General features: G+C 37.2%; 1 protein-coding gene across 1 annotated transcript in view; it reads left to right on the top strand.

Moving 5' to 3' along the window:
• The window catches only part of LOC150105672 (secretin receptor-like), a 244,613-nt gene that overhangs the window by 170,964 nt on the left and 51,690 nt on the right, over positions 1–21,959 (top strand). Inside the window, exon 11 of the mRNA XM_090394527.1 lies at positions 14,266–14,357. Within this exon, the coding sequence (XP_090250653.1) occupies positions 14,266–14,357 (92 nt within the window). The remainder of the gene's footprint in view (positions 1–14,265; positions 14,358–21,959) is intronic.

Genomic DNA, 21,959 nt, shown 5'->3' with positions numbered 1-21,959 from the left:
CCACAAATCATTTATGTAGTCGAAGGAATACATATAACAGACCTCACACTTAACGAACCGACTGAAATCCAAATTAAAATCATGGAATGACAATGCCGCTGCCATTTTTTTTTTTCTCTGCAGGTTACTAGGTCTAATATTAACGTCTTCGTATTTAGTTTAAGCAAGAAAAAACCCTACAATAATAATATCGGTAGCGTACAACGTTTACAGCCACTCTTACTTAAACAGTTACGCATATATACTTAATTATTCCTAGTAAAACTTATCTGAATCAGGAGCTCTTCAAAACACGTTCGTAGCGCTTGACCCACTAGCGCCCCCTCATTATTATTATTATGCGATGCCTCCAGGGAGTCCAAAGACTCATCTACAACCTACTCTAGGCACCTACTCTACAACTCTCTGCCTCCACCAACTATACCAGTGCCATTTACCACCCATCACCACCACCACTAGCATTTCCACAGACAATTTCAAACATTCCATGCTCATGGCAGGATTCGAAGCTGCAGCCTTTTGGCTGGAGAGTGGATACGCTAACCACTCAGCCAACCAGGCCGGCAATATATATTATAGAGCAAAAAAAGAGCTTATAAATGAAAGAATTTTTGAAACTAACATAGTTTAGCACATTTGTAATCCCTTAAAGCTTCTTTATCTTCTGCTATTGAACACTTTCGATATCAATACTTGGCAACATATAAGAGAGGTTATCAACTCACAAGCATCTAATGTTCAGAACACGAACAAAGTTATATTAATTAAAAATTAGAAGTTTATAGTTAGAACAGCAAAAATCAACCAAATCTAAGTTTCAGCTCTCACCTGAGAGAATTATTATTATTATGTGACACCTCCAGGGAGTCCAAGGGACTACAACTCTCCGTCTCCACCACTCACTCCACCAACTAGAAAGAATCGCAACACCACCATCATCATCTACACTATGCCATCTATTGCATCGGTGTAGATGATGTACCGTATTTTCATAGACAATCACAAACATCCATGCCCATGGCAGAATTTGAATATTATAATAAATTTAGTTTAAGCCTTTATCCAAGTGTGAGCAAACAAAGTTTGCACCTGAAAGTATCTTCAGGACTGGGTAAGGTGGTGGTGGCCCTTCCCTTAATGCATAACATTATACATATCCGCAAGGAGACGTGTTTTGCATTATGGGAGATACTGAGATAGGAGTGATGTAAGCTTGCTCCACCTTTGCAACGAGTTGCCTGGTGTTGTACTACCTTACCCCAGTCCTGAAGATACTTTCAGGCACAAACTTTGTTTGCACACACTTAAATAAAGGATTAAACTAAATTTATTATAGTCTAACCAAGTGAAAAATAAACTTTCAGCAGAATTTGAACCTGCAGCCTTTCTGCTGGAGGGCAGATAACCACTAGGCCAACCAGGCTGGCATTATTAACAAATTCAGTTACCATCTTTCTAATGTTGAAAAGAATATTCTTAAAGGTTTTAATTTTGTTATGTCACCAAGATCTATTCTAAAAGAACTATTATTCTTGTGAGTGATAGTTCTTTTGGAATAGAAAAATAGAAAAAGCAAGTTCATTCCTTCAACCTGAAGAAGCTAATCTACTTCATATGAAATCCATCCTCACAATTAACAATGTAAAACTCCCAATAGATAATGTTACTATTGCAGAACATCGAGCCATGAAAAATCTACAGAAAAATAAGGATATTATAATTCTCTCTGCAGAAAAAGGTAACACAACTGTCACCCTAGATACTGAAGATTACAACAAAATGTTACAACTACTACAGACACCTACTTAATTCTTGAAAGGGATCCAACTCATGAATTTCATAATCGTACAAACAATTTCCTGAGAACTACTATAAAATATCTTAGAGACTAAAGATTTCCCAATTATATGGCTTGCCTAAAATACATAAGGGAAAACACTCCACTAAGACTCATTGTAGAAGGCATTGATTCTCTCCCGTATAACTTTCAAAACATTTGGCCAAGGTTTCAAAAGTTGAACAGGCTCATCCACCTCATTTTTGCAAAAATTCAGAATACTTTGCTTCAATTGTTAAAGACATGCATTTTCAAAAAGATGAAATTATGACAAGTTTCAGTGCTATTTCCATCTTTACTAATGTGCCTACAGAAGAGATTTTGATTATTTTAAAAGATAAATTATAAAAAAAAATTGTTACTCCTGATCCATTGTGTAAATTCTAGTTATTTTCTTTTTAAAATACTATTTACAAACAGAACTTTGGCTTGGCCATGGGCAGCCCATTATTTCCTATATTAGCAAATTTATATTTAGAAAACTTTGAGGGAAAAGCAATCAATTGCTTTTCACTGAAGCCAAAGTTATGAAAAAGATATATTGATGATGATTTCTTAATTTTTAGTCATGGACCAGATTCTTTAAAGGAGTTTCTGAACCATCTGAACAATCAACACCCAAGAACACAATTTACCTTGGAATTGGAAGTTAATGGTTCTCTATCATTCTTGGATGTAAAACTCACTCGTGTGTCAGAACAACTGAAAAACTCTATTTATAGAAAACCAACAGATACCTTCATGTGCAATGACATCACTATCTGCCCCAGAAACTTGGCATCATTTCTACTTTGGGTAAATGTGTTCACTCCCTCCTCAGTGAAGAAGAAATCGATCACCAATGAACTATAGTTTCTTCTTACAACCTTTCAGAAAAATGGCTATCCTAAACAGACAATTCATAAGCTACTTTTTAATCCCCCTGCTCACTGTACTGAAGATAGTATGGTGAGTAGGAGGATTAAAGTACTGATGCCAAAACTTTATATCTACCATTATCAGCTACATTTCACCAAAGTTAGCTAAAATTCTCAAGAAATTTAAAATCTGCACTTCTTTTACTCCTCTATCCAAACTCTGTTCCTTACTTGGCACACCTAAACTGAAACATGACAGCCTAAAGTATCCAGGTGTTTATCATCTTTGGTGTAACTGCAATATGTCCTAATTTGGTCAGACAGAGCAATCCATTGAGTTGCATATGGAAGAACAATGCATGAGAGACATTATATATTGCAGAACTAGAGCCAGCACACTATCAAATCATGTTCTTAATTATGTTCACCTTTCCAGATCACTGGATGAATGGCATCCAGTGATCTGGAATAAATCCAGAAACATTTTTTAGATGCTACAATGGACTGAAGAGAAGAATTGTGGAATCAACAGAAATTGTCCTCGATCTAGTCCATCTTAATACTAACCTTAGCTATAATCTATCTGATTGTCACTCTTCAGTTATCCAAGTTTGGTGTACATGAGATCGTGCCTGCGGGAACGTGTCCAGCAATGCTGTGGCATCCAGAATGGCTTCAAATGCATTTGCAAGTTAATTTTTAGCTGCCTCTTGTGATGTTTACTTTTTTATTTCTCTTTTCATGTTGTGCACCCAATGAAGTCTTCTAAGACAAAACTAGTTGTTTGCTCAAATAATAAATAGTATTTTTTCTATTTTGGTATCTCTCTCGGCTTCTGGTCATTAAATTTTTTAATCATGTCATATAGCTGAATAAATCCATTGCATCAAATATATATTTTTATTATTATATCTCATTAAATTTATTTTTTACTAGAACCCTAACATAATTAGATAATTATACTCTACATCCTGTACATGCAGTTCGTGCATGCCATTGTTGAATATACCAGTTTCTGTTCTTGTTTAATTTGATAGCCATACTGAAGATGCCCTTGATACTAGGTTGAAAACTTTATGCTAATAAAAAATTTATTATTATTATTATTGTTCCGGGAAACTCCAAGGAGTCGACAGACTCATCGAGGGAGGCCCTAACATCATGTCTGGAACAACTATTCAACATTCACACAGTATCTATCATATCTTGCCTTGAACTCATTCACGGTCGTAGCACCCACAACAGACTCTGGAAGCTTATTCCACTCATTCACCACTCTCCAAGTAAAAAACCTAGCTCTAACACCTTTGTCAACCATGCTCTTGCCCAGCTTCTATGCATGGCCCCTAGTCCTCCCACCACCAGTCATATTTTCAAAAATATCTTCTGGATCAATCTTATAAAAACCCTTCAGTAATTTGAATGTCTCAATCATATCACCCCTCCTTCGCCTATCGTCCAATTTCTGCAACCCACAAATCCTCAACCTATTCTGATAAGGTTCGTTCCCCAGACCTGCCATCATCTTGGTCACTTGTCTCTGGACGCTCTCCACTTCCTCCCCATCACGAAGAAACCCTGGTGCCCATAACTGGGCACAGAAGTTCAGATGGGGTCTTATCAAGGCTCGATACAGAGGAACAACAACTTGTTTGTCTCTGCATGTTAAAGTATTTTTCAGAAGCCAAGTGATTTGATGAGCTGATTTAGCCACTTTTGCAATGTGCCCCCTAAACTTCAATTCCCTATCCACCAACACTCCCAAATCGCTGTCCTCATCAATCTCCTGGAGTACGGTTCCACCAATGCGATATACTGCTGCTATTCTTTTCACCCCAAAGTGCATAACCTTACACTTTGCCACATTAAATTGACATCCATTTTTCCTAGCCCAGTCCTCCAAACTATCCAAATCATCCTGTAAAATTTTGACATCCTGTGCACTCACAATTGCTCTACCCAACTTTGCATCATCAGCAAACAAGTGAACGCTTCCTCTCAAATCCTTTCCAATATCATTGATGAACAAATTGAAAAGCAGTGGTCCAAGAACAGAGCCCTGCGGCACTCCACTAGTCACAAGTCTTTTTGACTCCACTCCTGAATAAACCACTCTCTGGTATCTCTCCTTCAACCACCCTCCTATCCATCTCACCAACCCTATATCTATCCCCATCTGCTCCAGTTTACTGATTAGGGTTCCATGTGGTATCCTGTCAAAGGCCTTGGCAAGGTCCAGTAGTATCACTGTAAACCCATTACCCCTATCCAGTTCAGCCGTCACTGTGTTATAAAACGTGAGCAAGTTACTGAGGCATGATCTACCCTTCACAAAACCATGTTGTCCCCCATACAATATCCCATTTTCATCTATCCAATCCTGTATTCTTTTCTTGACTAATTTCTCTAAGACCTTGACAATGATTCCTGATATGCTAATCGGTCGGTAATTTACAACAGCAGTCTTGGAACCACCTTTATGCAGTGGAACTATTTTCCCCTCCTTCCACCCGCTCGGGACTAACCCGGACCCGAGACTCAAATTAAACAAAATGGTCAAGGGTACTGACAATTCTTTAGCTGCTTCTCGTACTACACGAGCTGGTATACCATCCAATCCCACAGATGTATTGACATTGAGGTTATGCAATAGACTACTCACCTCCACTTCATTCACCACAATTCCCGTATAATCTACTGGTTTATTCGTTTCTGCAATGTCACCACCTGGATGATATATTCTTGCAAAGTGTTCACTCAGTAACTCAGCTATCTCAACTGATTCAGTTACCTCCCTACCATCGGCATTCTTTAAAATCATTCTGCCATGTACATTTTTCCTTTTACTTGCAACATATCTAAAAAACTTTTTAGGATTCTCTTTAGCCTGCATGGCCAATGTTCTTTCGTAATCCTTTTTTGCTTTTCTTACCACACTCGTCACCCTTCTGGCCTGCGCTTTATACCGTTCATGTGCCTGCCGGTCACCCTTCTCCTTAAATTCCCTCCATAGTTGTTTCTTTTTTTGCAACTCAAGCTTAATGGTGTTATTCATCCATTTAACCCCTACTTGATTTATTATTCGGACTCTAGGTATACAGTCAGCCATTGCTTCATGCAAGCACTTCTTACCTACCTCCCATGCACTATCAACTTCTTGTCCTTGCAGTTGTACATGCCATGGCACTGAGCCAATCAAACTCCTAAGCTTGTCATACTTTCCAGCCCGATAATTCCGCATGTACCCTGTCTTAATTGAAAATTCTACACCTTTAGCCACCTCCCAAGTGAAGACCCTATGATCACTCTCACTGATTGGTGGCAGTGTGGTCATATTTGTTACAGCCAAATCCTCAGATGTAATTACTAGGTCAAGCACTCTCTGACCCCTAGTATTTTCCATTACATGCTGTCGCAGATAGTTATCCCTTAATAACTGCATAAAATCCAATTCCTTCCTCCCGTGTGTCTTCTCCTCACTCCAATCAATGGGACCATAGTTGAAATCTCCCATAATAATCACCCTCCTTCCACTTATTTCTTCTATTTGCTTGTGCATACTGTCACCACCATCTTTTCCATCACCTGGTCTATAGCAGCACCCAATTGTATATTTAGTTCTGTTAGTCACAATCTCACACCAAATGGCCTCAAATGTGCTCTTTTCTCTATCCTGCAATTCAACTTCTATTCTCCTTGGCTGTAGCTCATCAGCTATCATCAACAATACTCCTCTCCCTATTTTATTCTCTCTGTCATTCCTGAACACACTATACCCATCACATTCAATCCCACTAGCTATATCATCTACAGTCAGCCATGTTTCACTAATACCAATAACCTGTGGTCTGGAAGTGCCAACCATGGCCAAAAACTCTTCCTTCTTGTTGCTAATACTCCTAGTATTAGGAGTATTAGGAACAAGAATTAGTGTACATGAATTTAAGACCCCCATTAGCCCGAACCCTACCTTGATGCCTTATATTAACTATCCCACTCTAGTTTGTTGTCCTTATTTGCTCTAGCATATTATATTCATTCTTACATTCAACTGCCTCCCTAAGGACTGCTAATATTATGCATTTTAAATTCGTTTTATGTTATTTATTAATTATCATGTCTTACGTTCCTATATATCAAGTTGTAATAATAAGTATCTCCTTTGTCCCATATACTAGTCACCCTATTATAAATTATATCCAAGTTACTAAAGCATGATCTCATCTTAACAAGCCCATGCTGATCTCTAGAAAGATTTCCATTTATCAGTCTAGGTTTGCATCGTGTCTTTAACCAGGATTACTAATAACTTTGCCAGTACACCTTATATATACGCATTGACCTATAGTTCAACACTACTGTTTGGGATTTTTTTCCTTATGAAGTGGCACTATTTTTCCTCTGCAGAGTCTTTCACAGGAAAAAAATGTGAGCTCCTTAAATTAGAGAAACATTTGGCATGTGTGCAGGAGGGAAAATGAAAGAAAAAGTGCGGAAAGGTATGAAAATGAAAAGTATGAAAGAGAGAAAGTAAGAGTAAGGCAAGAGCATCATATGAAGATTCTGTAATAAGAGATTTACTTATTGAGTATGTGATGAAAGCATGTTTCCCAGGTGCATATATCAAGAATGCTACTGAAGCTATTAGTTTGCGAGAAGGAGAAGAGAAAGCTGTGCTAGAAGAAGTGAAAAAAAGAAGAATGAGAAAGTAAAGATTGTGAATTTGCTACCATGGTATGATAGGAGTGAATTGAGAAGAAGAGCCACAGTTACTAATCAACAAATTAGAAGATTGTGCAGTTTATAGATGTAGGACTTGTATGTGCCTGAAAGCTGCATCTGAATGGTTTTGGAGTTACATGTTTGCAGAAAGTGTAGTTTAATAAAAGTTTGAAATCCAAAATCAGGTAAATTACAGGTGTTAGGGCAGGAATCCAGCCATTCCTGGGATAAATGAGGATAAATGAGTGAGAGTTCAGAAATGATTATGCAATGTAAAATGCAGTTTCACAGGTTATTTTGAATCTGAAATGGATTGGTAATGACATCACATAAGGGTAATAGTAGAACAAAAGGGATCTTGAAATGCATGTATACGAATGCCAAAAGCATTAGAATTAAAGGGAAGGAATCTTTTTTTGCATTGGGCTTCTTGGCTTCATCAGTTACAGTAGATGATACAGTTACAAAAATAACATGGACCTTGTTTAACCGGGCAAAGCCCCAGCTGGCATGAAATTCTGTCATGTTGTACCATCATTTTATATTGTGGTTTAAGCCAATAACAATACAATTTGGTTGGCTAAATCCCAAATTGCCAGCCCATTCTTGTTCATTCAATATCTAGGTAGATACCTAACAGGGTGTCCCAGAAGAAGGTGAGGACTGGACATTAGATCAGAAGCCCTGGTCAGTTCTCCATATTCTTTTAAAGGCTATGTGGAGGTCTCCTCTCAGTTATACAGCTTTGACCCTTAAGCACCCCCCAATATCATTAACATACAGATTAAAAAGCAATGGCCCTAAAACAGACCCTTGAGACACACCACTTTCATATTCTTGGGATATTGTTCCCCTCATACACAGCTTGCTGATATCTATAAGAGAGCCACTCTCCATTCCAATGCACTAATCCAATATCCTACTCCATCCATTCTAGCTTAATTATCAGCTTATCATTTGGCAATCTATCAAAAGCCTTTGTAAAATCTAAGTATACTGCTATGTATCCATTTCCTTTGTTCAATGCACCTGTCATCTTATAAGTAAGCAGATTATTAAAACATGACCTTCCTTTAGCCAGCCTGGTTGGCTGAGTGGTTAGCATATCTGCTTTTCAGCCAAAAAGCAGTGGGTTTGAACCCTGCTGTGGGCATGGATGTTTGTGATTGTCTGTGAAAATACTAGTGGTGGTGGTGGTAGATGGCGTTGGTGTAGTTGCAGTTCATCGTAGTTGGTGAATTGAGTGGTGGAGATGGTTGTAGAGTAGGTGCCCTCCTTTAATGAGTCTTTGGACTTCCTGGAAGTGTCATGTAATAATAATATAAAAAAAAAAACATGCTGTCCATCAAAGAGAATACCATTCTTATCAAGCCAGTTCTAGATCCTGGTTTTCACTCCACCTAACACTTTTTTCCTCATAATGTGGAATATCATCCTGAAAGTTACATTTTTTTAAAAAAACTGTAGAAGTTTTTTCAAAAAATGTTTTCAAACATTTTTTGAAAACAACTGAAATATAGAAGAAAATAGCTTAAATTACTTTATTTGGTATTAAAAACTATAAAACTATAAAAAAGGTGCTCCTTAAGAAAATAAGCTTTGCAATGTTATATCAGTTTGCCTTGGAAATTTAAAAGTTTTGTGAGCAACAAAGAGCTTACAAGAAGCAGCCTTCAACATGAGGATTGTTCTGATAACTTGCATTACTTAAAATATGAGGAACTCTGTCCTGGAACTGATATGCTAGTCTTTTATTAGTGCTTTCATTAGAGTTTCCATGCCTAACCCATTTTGTTCTGTTTGTTCTCATTAGAGACCAGAAAGAGGTTCTTTTTACCAACAAAGAACCACTCTTTGTTGGTAAGTAGTAAAACATAGTACAGAAAAAAATCTTAAATTCTTCATCTGTCATCAAAAACTTTCATCTTTCATTAGTAAACATTCATTATTTTCCAATAGAATTATTGATTTATAAGTATTTTGCTGTATGACTGTAAAATAATAACATACTGGGTGATCAACATTAAACTATTCCTGTTTTAGACCTTGTGGGGTGCCATCCAGTGATCCACATGCTGTGAAACTTTGCACTAGGGGCATTGTAAACACCAAATGTATGATATTTGCATATTGCACAACTTGGCAGGTGTCAGAAGAGTTTAAAAAGATGGACACGGATTTTTTCCCTTCATTCTGGTTGTTAATTCAATCCATATAGATGGCATTAACTCCCAATGTGCTTTGCTCATGAAGCAAATTTCATCGCCTAAACAAATATCAATGGGGTCCACTTTCTCTATGAGCTGAATTATTACTCATTTTAAAGAAAAGGGATCATTGGGAGTTAGACCTGGCAGAGATTACAAATGAATCATTGTGCCTTACACAACTGTCTGGAAAATTCCACTGAAGATTCTTTATTTCTACCCATTAAAGATAACCCTGACACAGGAGTTGCACCTGCAGGGCTTTGTAAGTCAACTGACATTTGCATGAACATTTCTTGCTTAAGTGGAGTGGGATGCTGTGTGGTCATGGATGATTTTGTGTATAGATGAGGCTGACTTTCACCTGAACAGAACTGTGAATACAGATATTGCTAGGTATGGACTATGCAAAACCTGCATGAAATCCAACAAATTCCTTTGCATTCACCTAAAGTTACTGTCTGGTGTGGGTTTAAAGCTTTGTTTATCATTGGACCATTCTTCTTCTTTGAGGATATTTGCCAGTCGGGTCCAGTGACTTGCTCAGTTACTGTCAAGAGGTATCATAATATGATAAACAGTTTTATTGTACCACAGCTACTTCAGCATCTGTGCATGAATTCAGTCATTTTCATACAGGAAGGCTCCTCCACACATCGGCTGATCCATACAGGAGATTCTTTGTGGAATACTGAGTGATCAGCCATGAATTTTACATTGCATGGTTGCCTCATTCACCTGATCTGACCCCCCCCCCCCCGTGACCTCTGGCTGTGAGGATTTCTCAAAGAAAGAGTTTATTGAGATCATCCTGATAGTTGCCAATGCTGAAAGACAGCATAACACAGTATGTGTAACATCAGTACCAACCAGCTGTATTCTGCTGCTATACACTGTGCAAAGAATGCAGTTTGTGGCATACTGGGAAAGGCAGTACATTATTATTATTTACAGCTCCATGGAGTCCAGAGACTTATCGTGGAAGACCCAAATCAACCATCATACACACACAAATCCTATCATACCTCTCCTTGAATCAATTCATCAGAGAACTCGCAACCAATTCTGGCAATCCATTCCATTTACCATCCTCCACACAAAAAATCTGGTCTGCACACCCCCAACTAACCACACTCTTACACAACTTCCATGGATGGCCCTAGTTCTCTGACTATTTGCACATATTGAAAATTTTCACTTGCATTAATTTTATAAAATCCCTTTATATCTTAAAAGTTTCTATCATGTCCTCTCTTTTCAACCTATCAACTAAACTTTGTAAAGATGGTGACAGTCTGTGGAATATTCCCTTTGAGGATAGGTTGAGGGAGTATTCCACAGACTTGTCACCATCTTGTTCACTCGTCTTTGAATCTTTTGGACCACCTCCTATTCCCCCAAGAAATCCAGGTGACAAAATCTGTGTGCAGTAGTCAAGATGTGGGTGAATCATAGTGTTGGATTCTGAATGAAGAGAAATTAAAGTTATTGATATTTCTTTCAGAATCCAACATAATCTTCCATATCATAAGCAAGACTTGTAAATATTGTTTATCTCTTGTTTAAACTGTGTTACTCATATAATTGCCCTGAATTTTGTTTATTACTAAATGAAAGCGTGATCTTAAGTAACTATAATATTTTTTTTTATTTTCATTACTGTATGTAAAGGTATAATTTTATGTAATACTTCTGTTTATGTTTTGTTTTGGCTGTTGTCATGGTGACAGAGTTAAAATTAGATAGCGCGAGCTTAGAATGTGAGCTATGGTATTCGAGGGGAGAAAGAATTAAAATGAGCTGAAGTGTGAGAACCGATTTTGGCAGGAAGAAGATTGGAGGTATATAAGCGGAAAGCGAAAGTATATGGTGGGCAAAAGCACTCATGACATAACGGAGAAGAGGGAAGGAGGGAGCACTCAGGGCGGTACAGAGTAGAAAATTTAGAGGCAGCATGGAGTAAAGTAAGGGGCTGCAGTATCAAGAATTGTAGTGCTGTAATTAGATTAAGAAGGGACCGGGAAATGAGCTTAGAGGCAGCAGGGAATAAAGTAAGGGGCTGCAGTAATAGGAATTATAATGTTGTAATTTGATTAATAAAGGACTGAGAAATAAATAAGCAATTCAGAATAATTCTACTGAGTTTTAGAATTACTACGTATTCCAAAGTCATTTTAGAGAAGGATAGTGCAAAGCTGAATTTATTATATAGAAGTAAATATGGAATAAGTATTCTGCCTTATTACAAGTGCGTCAAGACTTGTAAAGAGCGATGAATAATAATTCAGTTATCATTGAGAAGATTTCCTTTGAATAGTGTTGCTTCAGTGTGATAAGTAAATATAGTTTTAAAGTGTGCCTATAGTGAACAGATGTGCAAGGATTTAACCCGGTAAGAACAATCCTATTTTATTGTATTTCAGAGTGAAGATATAAGAGTTGGCTCCTCCTGTTATATCCTAACATTAACTGTGGCGTTTTACTGTGATTAGCCGTAGTTAGAAGCTTGAAAGTATTCCCGCCTGAAGTGATAATTGCCTCATAACAGAAATTAAGTGTTTGCTGACTAAGTGATAAATTAAAGAGTACAACTGTTAAAATATTTGCTGAGAGATTCTGTAATATTGAACTGGGTGAACTATTTTAATCATTAGGAAAACTATAGATTTAATAACTGAATGTCTAATGTCTAAATCTATGTGAATGTTATGACCAGTTGAACTAAGTTATTTGCATTATTTTGTTTTCAGAGTTAAGCTTATGCATTTGTCATATAACCCTGCATTAAATGTTTTGTTTTATTGATTTCAATATTGTGTGTGCCTGATTCTCTTTCATTGCACTGTTCATAAAGATAGCAGACCTTGCGGAAGCCTTAAATGTTAATTTTAAACTCGGCCTATATGAATAATGAGATTGCTAAATTAGTTGAAGATTGATTCTACTACTTTGCATAGACTAATCTGAATATAGGGTGGCGCAGTATAAATATAACTTTCTCTATATTTTGATTAGTAATCAACCAACAATTAATTAATTTAAATAAGAACAACGTTACAACAAGATGGCAGATTCAAAGCCAGGATGGACGACACAACCATAGCCTTATAAAGAGGGATAATAACTTCCTTATCTTTACTTGTTAGCATGTTTTCAACAACTAAGTAATTCGCTGAGCTATTTTACCAACTTTTGCAATATGCCCTCTGAACTTTAACTCTTTGTCCACCATTATCCTAAGTCCTTAGCCTCATTAGTTTCCTTCAAACAATGCCATCAATATGATACACCATATGCAACCTTTTTGACGTGAAGAGTTGAACAGCACAGCCTGTGAATGCATAATGGAAGTGAATAAAAATGTGTTATTTGTGCTTATGTTGCTTTTTCTCCTTCTTACACAAACAGAAAAATTAATACACCTGCATTCAGTGCACCATACAGTGTCCCTAGTGGTAGATTTTGGAATTTTTTTTTTTCTCTCTTCAGATATCGCTTCTGCATGATGCACAATTTATTCCTACAAAGTTTTGCAGTATTTAGATTACTGGGTGGTGCTCCACAAGGCCTTAATCAGGGATACTTTAATTTTGATCATCCTGCATATTTTATCCTTTCTTTTAATAGTTTTCAGTTAAGTCCTATAAGTTCATTTCTTCTATATTTTTGTTTGATGCACTATTCAATAATTTTATGAAAAACAGAACTTTCAAAAATGACATTCCATAGTATAGAGAAGAGGATTTTTGCCCTCATAGGATTTCTGCTTAGTCTCTGTTAAGAACCAATAGTTCAAAACAGCCTGACAGATTAGCAAAACCTTAATTAAACATTCTAATAAAATATGAGTATATGAGGTTTTTTACATAAGAAAAAAAGAGGCTAGGTATGTATTAGGTTATAATCCAGTGAGCGACAGAATAATTTCTCTCAGAGTCGGTGGACATCCAGTGATAGAGTTGATCTTTTAATTATTGTAATATCAAGTCAACTCTGATAAGAAAGGATGTTTCTCATATGCTCTCATTCACTGCTGAAAGAAATAAAGGATGTAAGAATTGGTACATCCTTTATTTCTTTCTCATTGAGCAGTGAATGAGAGCATATGTTTTCTCATATGCTCTCATTCACTGCTGAACATTTTTTAAGTTTTAAAATCAAATCTTATAATTTTTGCCTCTCGGATGTAATGCAATCAGTAATATAACAAGAGCAATCGATGCCCTCCTACTCCAGTAATTGGTAGAATTGGATCCTGGAAGATGGCTGCTTTAGTAAGAATATATAGTAACATGTATTTTTAGCTAATTGTTCATGTATATATTTTATATGTGATTAAATAATTTTCTGTATATGATATAATGTATGTTTTAATGCTTTTTTAACATTTACTATCTCAGACAAGCCCCATCCTAGTGTTTAATATTTTTGTACCCAGGGCACATATCTCACTTGTAACACTTTAGTTGTAACACTGAATGCAATAATAGATATTCAACATTCTTTCTTTTAATAGTTTGTGATGCTAAAGAAAGATTTTGATGCTCTCTGCTTCAACATCAAATGTATAATATAAGTTATTACTGCATTTTACATAATAGACTGTAAATTACTTGACAGAGATTTATAAATTATTTTTCAGGTAAATTTTGTTCTTTTTCTGAATATCACAAGGGTCCTATTTTTAAAAATTTTTTCTCTACAGACTTCTGGTGCAGATTATGAGAAGTACAAGTAAGTCAGTGGTATCTTATAATTTTTTATTTTATTTAGTAAACATTTAATTACCCAATTTTGCATTAGTAATATCAAACAAGCATTATTAAAAGCATGACTAGCATAAATATCAGTACATAGTGCCCATGCTATAAATGGGCACTGCATACTGATATATTTATGTATATATTGTTATATGATTAAATAATTTTCTGTATATGATATAAGAATATATATATATCATAAAGATGTAAGAAAGATACTCCATTGTAAAAATGGAGTATCTTTCTTACTCAGGAAAAAAGAGGCTAGGTATGTATTAGGTTATAATCCAGTGAGCGACAGAATAATTTCTCTCAGAGTCGGTGGACATCCAGCGAATATGACCATTATACAGATTTATGCACCCACTACAGAGGCACCAGAAGAAGACATAAAAGAATTTTATGACAAGTTACAAGAAGTGATAGATGCAACACCAAAGCAAGATTTATGGCTACTTATCGGAGATTGGAATGCAAAAGTGGGAGAAACCGAGGAACAAGGAATACCAGGTCGTTTTGGTTTAGGCACGTGTAACACTGCAGTGAAGAGACTAGTTGAGTTTTGTGCAGAGAATTCTTTGTTTCTTACCAACACCCTGCTTTAAACAGCAATGGAGTTGTGCACATGGATATCATCTGAGATGGACAATACAGCAAATTGACTATATACTTGGACAAAGACAATGGAGAAGTGCAATTCCGTCTATCAAGACTTTTCCAGGTGCAGACTGTGGAACAGACTATGAATTATTAATGGCTAAGGTACATGTGAAATTACGGAAACTGGAAACATCACAAATGTCGATGAGATATGATCTTGGAAACATACCGGCTGAATACAATACTGGCATACAGAACAGATTCAACACACTCAGTTTGTGTGAAAGAGAACCAGATGAGCTGTGGGAAGAGATTAAAGATCTAATTAAAACAGAAGCAAAGAAGAATATTCCAACAGTTGGTAATAAGAAGTTTAAATGGCTGTCAGAAGATGCCATCAAAACTGCTCAGGAAAGGAGGAAAATGAAGGCCACAGGAAATTTGCAAGAAGTGCAGCATTTGAATGCAGAGTTTCAATGACAAGCCAGAAGAGACAAGGAAAAATACTTTAACCAGAAATGCCAATAAATAGAAGACCAAAACAGGGAAGGAAAAACAAGATCTTTTCAAAAAGATCAGGGAACTGACAGGGAAGTTTAGTGCCAAGGTGACAATTTTGAAAAGTAAACACAAAGGATATCTTACAGAAGCTGCAGCCATCAAAGAAAGATGGAAAGAGTATACAGAGCCCTTTACAGAAAGGACTTGAAAATTACTGAGAAATTTGAAGAGCAGGATTATACACAGTATCATTATACACAGGAGCCAGTATCACTGGAGAGTGAAGTGAGGTGGGCACTGCAACAGCTATCCAGTAAGAAAGCACCAGGAGGGAATGGTATACCTATTGAGCTTCTCAAAGCCCTGGGAGAAGAGGCAGTTAAAATTTTAACAGCTCTATGTCAGCAAATTTGGATCACAACTACATGGTCTAGGGAATGGAAAAAATCAATTTCTATAACTTTATTGAAGAAAGGTAATGCAAGAGAGTGCAGAAATTACAGAACTATGCATTGATTTCTCATGCAAGTAAAATCTTACTTAAGATCATTCAGAAAAGACTGGAACCATTCATGAAGAGAGAAATGCTAGATGAAGAGGCAGGATTTCAAAAAGGCAGAGGAACAAGAGATCAGATCACCAATGTGAGATGGATAATAGAAAGAGCACAGGAATATCAAAAAGAATGTCTACCTTTGTTTTCTTGACTATAGTAAGGCTTTTGACTCTGTAGATCATGTGAAACTGTGGAATGTGTTAAGAACAATGGGAGTACCAGAACATTTCATTATTATTATTATTACAGGCAACTCCAGGGAGTCCTTAGACTCATCAAGGGAGGCCCCAAATCATGTTCATCACAACTATTCAACATTCATACAGTATCTATCATACCTCGCCTTAAACTCATTCACCATCACAGCACCCACCACAGACTCTGGCAGCCCATTCCACTCATTCACCACTCTAAAAGTAAAGAACCCATCTCTAACACCCTTACTAACCACACCCTTGCCCAGCTTCCATGGATGTCCTCTAGTCCTCCCACAACCAGCCCTGTTCTCAAAAATATCTTCTGAATTAATTTTATAGAAACCCTTCAGTAATTTGAATGTCTCAATCATTTCTCCCCCTCCTCCGCCTATCAACCAATTTTTGCAACCCACAAATCATCAACCTGTTCTCATAAGGTTCATTCCACAGACCCACTATCATCTTGGTCACTTGCCTCTGGATCCTCTCAACCTCTTCCCCATCAAGAAGAAACCTAGGTAACCAAATCTGGGTGCAGTAGTCGAGATGGGGTCTTATCAAGGCTCGATACAGAGGAACACTAACATGCTTGTCAATGTATTCGTCAGCAACCAAGTGATTTGACGAGCTGATTTGGCCACTTTTGCAATGTGCCTCCTAAACTTCAACTCCTTATCCACCAACACTCCTAAATCTCGTGCCTCATCAATTTCCTAGAGTACAGTTCCACCAATATAGTAAACTGCTGCTAATCTTTTCACCCCAAAATGTATAACCTTACATTTTGCCACATTAAATTGACATCCATTCTACTTAGCCAAGACCTCCAATCTATCCAAATCATCCTGCAAAATTTTGACATCATCTGCATTCGCTATTGCCCTACCCAACTTTGCATTATCCGCAAACAAATGAACTGTTCCTCTCAGATCCTTTCCTATATCATTAATGAACAAATTAAACTGCAGTGGTCCAAGAACAGATCCTTGTGGCACACCACTAGTCACAGGCCGTCTTGTGGACTCTACTCCTGAATAAACCACTCTCTGATATCTCTCCGTCAACCACCCTCCTATCCATCTCACCAACCCTATATCCATCCCCATATGCTGCATTTCATTGATTAGAATTCCATGTGGTATCCTGTCAAAGGCCTCAGCAAGGTCCAGTAGAATCACTGTAAAGTAAACCCATTACCCTTATCTAGTTCAGCCGTCACTGTGTTATAATACATGAGCAAGTTACAGGCATAACCTACCCTTCACAAAACCATGCTGTCCCCGATACAGTATCCCATTTTCATCTATCCATTCCTGTATTTTTCTCTTGACTACTTTCTCCAAGACCTTGACAATGACTCCTAATATGCTGATCAGTTGGTAATTTGCAACAGCAGTCTTGGAACCTTCTTTATGCAGTGGAACTATTTTCCCCTCTTTCCACCCCCCTTGGGACTAACCCAGACCCAAGACTCAATTTAAACAAAATGGTCAAGGGCACTGACAATTCTTTAGCCGCTTCACGTAAGACCCAAGCTGGTATACCATCTAGTCCCACAGATGTATTCACATTAAGGTTTTGTAATAGACTAGTCACCTCCACTTCGTTCACCACAATTCCTGTACAAGCTATTGGTTCCTTCATTCCTGCAATATCACCACTTGGATGATATACTCTTGCAAAATGCTCACTCAGTAATTCCACTATATCAACTGATTCAGTTACCTCCCTACCCTCAGCATTTTTTAAAATCATTCTGCCATGAATATTTTTCCTTTTACTTGCAACATATTGAAAAATCTGTTTGGGATTCTCTTTAGCCTGCATGGCCAATTTTCTTTCATAATCCGCTTTTGCTTTTCTTACCATCCTTGTTACCTTCCTGGCCTGAGCTTTATACTGTTCCTGCACCTCTGGTCACCTTTCTCCTTAAATTCCCTCCACAATTGTTTCTTTTTTTGCAGCTCAAGCTTAATAGTGTTATTCATCCATTTAACCCCTACTTGATTTATTATTCGGACTCTTGGTATACAGTCAACCATCGCCTCCTACAAACACTTCTTAACCACCTCCCATGCACTATCAACATCCAGCCATTGCAGTTTTACATGCCATGGCACTGAGCCAAGCACACTCCTAAGCTTGTCATACTTACCAGCCCAGTAATTCCACATGTACCCTGTCTTAATTGTAAATTCCACTCCTTTAGCCACCTCCCAAGTGACCTTATGATCACTCTCACCAATTGGTGGCAACATGGTCATGTTCGTTACAGCCACATTCTCAGATGCAATTACTAGGTCAAGCACTCTCTGATCCCTAGTATTTTCCACTACATGCTGTCGCAGATAGTTGTCCCTTAATAACCGCATAAAATCCAATTCCTTCCTCCCATGTGCCCTCTCCTCCTTCCAGTCAATGTTACCATAATTGAAATCACCCATAATAATTATCATCCTTCCACTCATTTCTTCTATTTGCCTATGCATACTATCCCCACCATCTATTCCATCACCTGGTCTATAGCAGCACCCAATTGTATATTTTGTTCTGCTAGCCTCTATCTCACACCAAATAGCTTCAAATGTGCTCTTTTCTCTATCCTGCAGTTCAACTTCTATACTCCTTGGCTGAACCTCATCAGCTATCATCAATAACACTCCTCCCCCCTTTTTATTCTCCCTGTCACTCCTGAATACACTATATACCAATAACCTGTGGCCTGGAAGTGCCAACCAAGGCCAAAAATTCTTCCTTCTTTTTCCTAATACTTCTGGCATTAGTATACATGAATTGCAGAAGCCCATTTGTCCCATCCCTATTTTGATGCCTTATACTAACTATACCATTCTGATTTGTTGTCCTTCGTACTCAGTCGGGCATATTATACTCATTCATGCACTCAACTGCCTCACTGAAGTCTGCATATCTACTCCCCCCCCCTTAAACATGCCATGCCATGGCACAAAAAAATTATCCTTCTGAGGAATCTTTATTATGAACAAGAAGCTACCGTCTGAACAGATCTTGGAGAAACTGAATATTTCACAATAGGTAAAGGGGTGTAACAAGGATGTATTTTATCTCCATACCTGTTTAACTTGTACAGTGAATACAATTGGCTGGAGGAGTCTTCAGTTGGAATTAAAATTGGTGGAAGAATTATTAATAATTTGAGGTATGCAGATGATACCACCTTGCTAGCAGAATGCATAGAAGATTTGGAGGAACTTATGAAAGTAAAGAAGAAAGTGCTAAATATGGCCCTTAAACTTAACCTCAAAAAGACAAAAGTTATGGCAACATGTGAACTTAATGATTTTGAAGTAGATGGGAAGAAAATGGAGGTAGTTAACAATTTTGTACTCCTAGGATCCCGAATTGATAAAGATGGGTATTATACTGAAGAAGTTAGAAGAAGATTATTACTTGGAAAGAAAGCAATGACAAATTTAAGCAAGATCTTTAAAGATAAAGATATTAGCCTCGCAACAAAAATCAGAATCATGAAAGCAATGGTATTCCCTGTGGTACCGTATGGATGTGAAATTTGGACACTGAGAAAGAGTGAAAGAAGGAAGGAAGATAGATGCAATTGAATTATGGGTTTGGAGATGCTTACTAAGAATACCATGGACTGCAAAGCAAACCAATAAATCAGTGATAAACAGAATAATGCCAGATTGCTCCCTTTAAGCTATGATCATCAAGCAAAAATTGTCATACTTTGGACATATTATGCAAGCAAATGACAATCTGGAGAAGATGATGTTTGCTAAAGTTGATGGAAGTAGAAGAGGAAGACCAAGAATGAGATGGGTGGATGGAGTTAAAGAAGCAACTGGAATGCACCTGGAAATTCTGAAAGATATGGCCAGGGACAGATCTGAATGGAGAGTGTCTATTCATAGAATCACCAGGAGTTGAAAATGACTCAATGGAATATAACAAGTGCCCATATTACTGCTAATAGTTGCTATATTCTTGTTATAATTATTACAACATATCCAGATGGAGTTATGTGCTTTGGTTGGAAAAATCTGAGTTGCAAATCCTGTCTAGGACACAAAGAACATTTAGCAGGACTTCAACTTAAGATAAGTTAGCCACTCTCATACAGAAGTGGCAGGGTTTTTTCCTCCCGAAAACTTAGGTTTTTCATCCTGTTTTACAGGATGAAACAGGCATATCAGCTAAAGGAATATGCACAATTTACAAACATAGCAGACAATGCAGATAGGATTAACCTCCTTATCATACACAGTAGGCAGGTTTTTAAGAAGACAAGTTACTTGGCTATGACAAGCCACTGACCTTAACATGAAAAGAAGATGGAATATGGTGGAATTTCTCTGGAGTCAAAATATGTTGCAGAAGGCATACCCCATTTTGCTGATTTTTAGCCTACTTTTCATTAAAAAAAATGAGCTTCTTTGGGACTGTGTTTCTTTCTTGCTGACTATTTTTTTAATCTCTGCATAATCTCTGCAGTATTTCAGTATACCTGGAACCTCTTCATTGCCATACTTCATCAGAGAAGTCAGACCTTAGTTGGAAATAAACCTTTAAATGAAATATTGGATTCTAAAAATATGTCTTGCCTTTCAAAAAAAAGTAATTATCATCATTTTTTAATGATGTATCCTCAAGAGAAGTTCAGTTAAAAAAAATCAAGTAAATAAAAATTCCATAAAACATTAAAACATTCCAACCCATCAAATCCATTTGGATATACATTCAACTGGATATGTGTGTGTATATACGAGAGTAGTCTGAAAAGTTCTCGGCCTAACAATGAAAACACAAATTTATGATTTCAAAATTATTTTTATTTTTCAACATAATCTCAGTTAAGACTAACACATTTATTCCAGCGATGCTCCAGTGCCATTATCCCGTTCCTGTAGTCGGTAGTCGTTCTCAGTAAGATCTGCAAAATATCCCTCTACAGTTGCAATCGCCTCTTGATTCGAAGAAAAACGCTGCCCAGTGAGGAAGAAACAGAGGGAGCCAAATCTGGGGAATAGGGTGGATGTTCCAACAATTCATAATGTAGATCCGTTAATTTTCCCATTGCCAAAACACTTTTGTGGGCAGGTGCATTGTCCTGATGAAATATTATTTTTTTCTTCTACTCACCGGGACTTTTCTCATGAATTTTTTCATCTAGTCTGGTTAAAAGATTGGAATAATATTTCCCAGTTATTGTTTTACCCTTTTTAAAATCAGTAATAAACAAAGTGCCTTTAGCATTCCCAAAACACCAATGTCATGACCTTTCCTGGTGATGGAACTGACTTTGTCTTCTTTAGCACTAAACAACTGGCTTCTGTCAACTTTTGATTCTGGTGTGTAATGGTGAATCCAAATCTTATCCATTGTAATAAATGCGTGGAACTCATCCTGCCAAAGCTTTTCATTTGCAATTCTTCATGCAAAATATATCCTACACGTTCTTTTGCAATGCCTATAGGCTCAGTAATTTCATGCACTTTGATGCGCTGGTCATCCAATACCATATCGTGCACTTTTGTTCAATGATTTCTGATGTTGTTTCACTTTTTGGATGTCCTTCACATGGATCATCTTCAAGGCTGGTATGCCCGCGTTTAAACTCGACAGCCCATTTCTTAATTGTCAAAAATGAAGGAGAAGAGTGCCCATAAACTATTATAAACTTTGAATGAATTTCTTTTGGTGTTAAATCTTCTTTTACAAAGAA

The sequence above is a fragment of the Typopeltis vanoorti genome, chromosome 6, assembly GCF_054136105.1.
Source record: "Typopeltis vanoorti isolate ZY-2024b chromosome 6, IOZ_Tvanoo_1.0, whole genome shotgun sequence".
In the NCBI taxonomy this organism is placed as follows: Eukaryota; Metazoa; Arthropoda; class Arachnida; order Uropygi; family Thelyphonidae; genus Typopeltis; species Typopeltis vanoorti.
The sequence above is the reverse complement of the archived record's forward strand: the minus strand, read 5'-3'. Positions and strand labels throughout refer to the sequence as shown.